The 3,468-nt window shown below is 60.9% G+C and overlaps 2 protein-coding genes across 4 annotated transcripts in view; both read right to left on the reverse strand.

The window, feature by feature from the left end:
• LOC108448315 overlaps positions 1-769 on the reverse strand; it is a 2,285-nt gene extending 1,516 nt beyond the window's left edge. Inside the window, exons 1-2 of the mRNA XM_017740802.1 lie at positions 603-769; positions 179-244 (exon numbers count right to left, since the gene is read on the reverse strand). Of these exons, the coding sequence (XP_017596291.1) occupies positions 179-244; positions 603-749 (213 nt within the window). The 5' untranslated portion in view covers positions 750-769. The remainder of the gene's footprint in view (positions 1-178; positions 245-602) is intronic.
• A 1,698-nt stretch (positions 770-2,467) lies between these two features.
• LOC103620263 (C-factor) overlaps positions 2,468-3,468 on the reverse strand; it is a 4,952-nt gene continuing 3,951 nt past the window's right edge. For all 3 annotated transcript variants that reach the window (XM_017740963.1, XM_017740962.1, XM_017740961.1), the window contains 3 exons: positions 3,190-3,348; positions 2,958-3,077; positions 2,468-2,670 (listed from right to left, as the gene is read on the reverse strand). In XM_017740963.1, coding sequence (XP_017596452.1) covers positions 2,557-2,670; positions 2,958-3,077; positions 3,190-3,348 — 393 coding nt within the window. In that variant the 3' untranslated portion in view covers positions 2,468-2,556. The remainder of the gene's footprint in view (positions 2,671-2,957; positions 3,078-3,189; positions 3,349-3,468) is intronic.

A 3,468-nucleotide genomic window follows, 5' to 3' on the forward strand; every position in this document is an offset into this window, starting at 1 on the left:
CGCAGGGGAGGTCAGAGCCCGCGTCCCCATGGTGGAGTCCCCTCTGTTCCCCAGAGGCAGCAGTGCCCGATGGCCCCACAGGCAGCAGCCCGTTGGCACAGCTCCCTCCCAGCACAGGACTCGCAGGGTGTGCCCAGCTTGGGCACCCACCAGAGGAACTGGGGCAAAGGATCCCCACCTCGAGGAGGCACCTAAGCGGGATGATGATGATGTTGGGGTGCTTGGAGGCCAAATTCTGTAACTCCTGTAACAGAGGGCACTGTTTAGGCACGGAGAGGCTGGAGGGGCTGTGCAAAGGCTCAGCCTTTCCCAGTCAAAGCCCACATTGCTCTGGCTCCATCCCTGCACTCCCATGGAGCCAGCAGCATGCTCCGTCTGCCCTGAACCAAAAGGGTGGGGAGCACTCCATGACCAAGTACCTCTGTTCCCTCCACACATCCTGTGCACAGCTGCTCCCATGCTGTCCCAGCCCAGCTGCCCTGGGCCACAGGTGCCTGACTGCAGCTCCAGACCCTTGCAAGCATCCTCTTTCTTCCAATCTCCCCCTGGCACCGAGTGCTCTCATCCCCCAGCACAGCCACTGCCTCCCAGCCCGGCCTCACCTGCGCTCTCTGTCCCTTGGGGTCCCGACACGTCGCAAAGATCCACTGGGGTGGCTTTGGCATCCTCAGGAAATGCTGCACAAACCCCAGGCCGAGGCCCCGGTTGGCCCCAGTCACCAGAACAGAGTGGACACAAAGTTCTCCCATGTTGCTGCTTCTCTCTGTGCTCCAGCTCTTGCTGCTTGCTCAGCTCTCTAATATTTCCTTATAGCGTTTTCCACGAACACCCCACCCAGTCAGGGTTTACACCAACCCTTGGCTGCAGGAGGAGCAACTGCTCCAGCTCTTTGAACTCCAGGACATAGATCCCAGCTGGGAGCCAGTCCTTGTCTCCAAAGGGCAAACACCACTTGGCTTTTCCAGGCAAATTGTGCTGTCCTTGGGAAACCTGGTGCCATAAGTCAGGAGAGGAGCTTGTGGGTGAGAAGAGAGGGAGCAGCATGTGGAAGAGATGTGGGAAGCTCCATGGCTCACGTGGGCTTGATTTCTTCACAAGAAGGGCTTTCCTCCTCAGACCCACACAACACTGGGAGCAGGCTTGATCTCATCCCCCTTCCTTGGTCCACTGAGCCAGGACATGAGCCATGAGCAGACACTCTCTGCCTTGCTCTTGCCTCCTGCAAGCCAATGCGCATTCCCTGATTGTCAGTTGAAACACGGCACCCATGGGGGAGGCAAACCCAGTGGATCCAATCTCCTGGCAGAAGGACGGGCGCCTGCATGGCCAGCGCATCACCAGCTGCTGGCCTTGCACTCCAGCAAGACACAAACTGCAGGCTTGCCACATCTTAATGCAGCACCTGTGTCCTTGCATCAGGAATTTCTGCCACTCCTGGAGCAGGCAGCGAAGGGCGTGGGGAAGGAGGGTCTGAGCTGCAGCAGGGCCGCTGTCATCAACGTCTCCAGCAAACTGGGCTCCATTGGGCTGTGCCTCGGGCTGCCAGAGGCCCCCATGTACCCGTACCGGGCCAGCAAGGTGAGGTGCCAGGGGAGGTGTTGAGGATGCTGTGCCAGGCATGGTGCCCGTGGAGGGGAGGGAGCCCATGGGACACCCCCTGCCCCAGCCACCCAGCCCTGCCTGGTTCTCCCAGGCAGAAGCACAGAGACCAGGACAGCAGCAGCCAGGACTGAGCCCTTCTGGCAGGTCATACTGATGGTTTGTCCCAGGACCAAGTCCCATTTCCCACCTCCACAGCCATTTTGTGGCTGGGAAATGTCCCCTCTCCTGCCCACCCACTCCCCGGGTTGTGCTGGCAGGGCTGTGCCTCTTCCAGGCTGCCCAGAACATGGTGACGAGGTGCTTGGCTGTGGAGCTTCAAGAAGAGAAGGGCTTGGGAAGCAGCTTCTCTCTCCTTCCCTACCCCACATGTGCCCCTGTGGTCCCCCTGTGCCCCCCATCTCTGTAAACTCTGGCAGCTGATGCCTCTCTGCTCCATCTCCACACCCAGTCTCAAACCTCCCATCCAAGCCTGGGGCAGGATCCCTGTGCTCTGCCCGAGTGCTGTGTGTCCCTCTGTCCCACCTGTGACCAGCCATCCCCCAGCTGAGGGGAGAGGGCAGCTGATCCCTGTGACCCCCAGCCCCTCGGGCAGCCCAGCCTGGGCAGGGGAAAGACAGTCCTGCAGGGGCTCGGAAGATCCCTCTCCTCTCAGCAGAGGAGCCCTGCTCCAGCTTCTCCTCTGCCTCCTGGAGGGGAGGTCTCCAGAGGGCAGCCACGGTGCCATGGGACCTGCAGGTTGTCACTCATGGGGATGCCAGTGACAGCCGTGGCTCGAGGGCAGCTGTGGGCACCACTGCATCCCAGGATGAGGAGTGGGATATCTGGGAAGGGGCCCATCCCAGGAGTTGGCAATGAACAACAGAGCTGGGGGTTCTCAGCAGGAGTTTATTGAGGATGTGGGACAGGGGGGAGCAGTGGCACAGAGTCCTGCTGCCAGGATCCTGAACTGGTGTCTCACCAGGGTATGACATTCCCTTCCCAGTCCAGGAAGGTGCCGGTCTCCTTCTCAGAGAGGGAGGAGAGGACCTTCAGCATCCCTTGCACGCTGTCATCCACTGTCACGGGGGGCTGTGGGGAAGAAGGAGAGAGGCAGGCCATGCCTGAGGCCCTGGAGCAGCCAAGGCTGGGGGCAGGAGGCTCTCCAGGGCAAAGGGGAAAACTGAAAACCGTGAAAACCCAGGACAGAGGGGCCAAGCAGGGAACCGAGAGGATGGGGGCACCCAGCACCCATGAACAGGATAGGAGGAGCTGCCCCAGTAGCAGGTAAGTCATGGCCAGGGGCTCAGGACAGCAATTCCCACCTATGGGAAATCAGCACAGGAGCTCTGATGGACCTGCCCTGGGGGAGTTCCTACCATGTGTCCGGCAGGGCAGCGCTGCTCGGTTTGCACCCAGCCGGGGTGGAGAGCGACGCAGAGGACGCCGTGCTCCCGGTACGCCAGGGACTGGCACTTGCTCAGCATGTTCAGAGCAGCCTGTGGGGAGACAGGGAGGGGACGGTGGTGGGAGAGGAAGAGGAGCTGCCAGGGGACTCACGGCTGGGAAGGGGAGGGGAAGCAAATTTGTCCCCAGCACGTTTGACAGTACCTTGCTGCAGCGGTACGAGGTGACTTGCATCATGTCCCAACCGAAGGAAGAAGCAATGGAGCCACCAATACTGGAAATGTTGATGATGGCAGCCTTGCTGCAGCTCAGCCCTGAGCCCAGGCTCCCCTGGGCAGCCTTCTTCAGCAAGGGCAGGAACGCCTGCGAGGAGACAGAGGGGACAGGAGCACACACGGACATGGCACAGGGCAGGGGAGCAGCTCCTTCCACAGTGGGCAACACTGACACCCAGACTGGGTCATCCTCCCTCCTCCTCGCACT

The sequence above is a fragment of the Corvus brachyrhynchos genome, unplaced genomic scaffold, assembly GCF_000691975.1.
Source record: "Corvus brachyrhynchos isolate BGI_N302 unplaced genomic scaffold, ASM69197v1 scaffold26, whole genome shotgun sequence".
NCBI lineage: Eukaryota > Metazoa > Chordata > Aves > Passeriformes > Corvidae > Corvus > Corvus brachyrhynchos.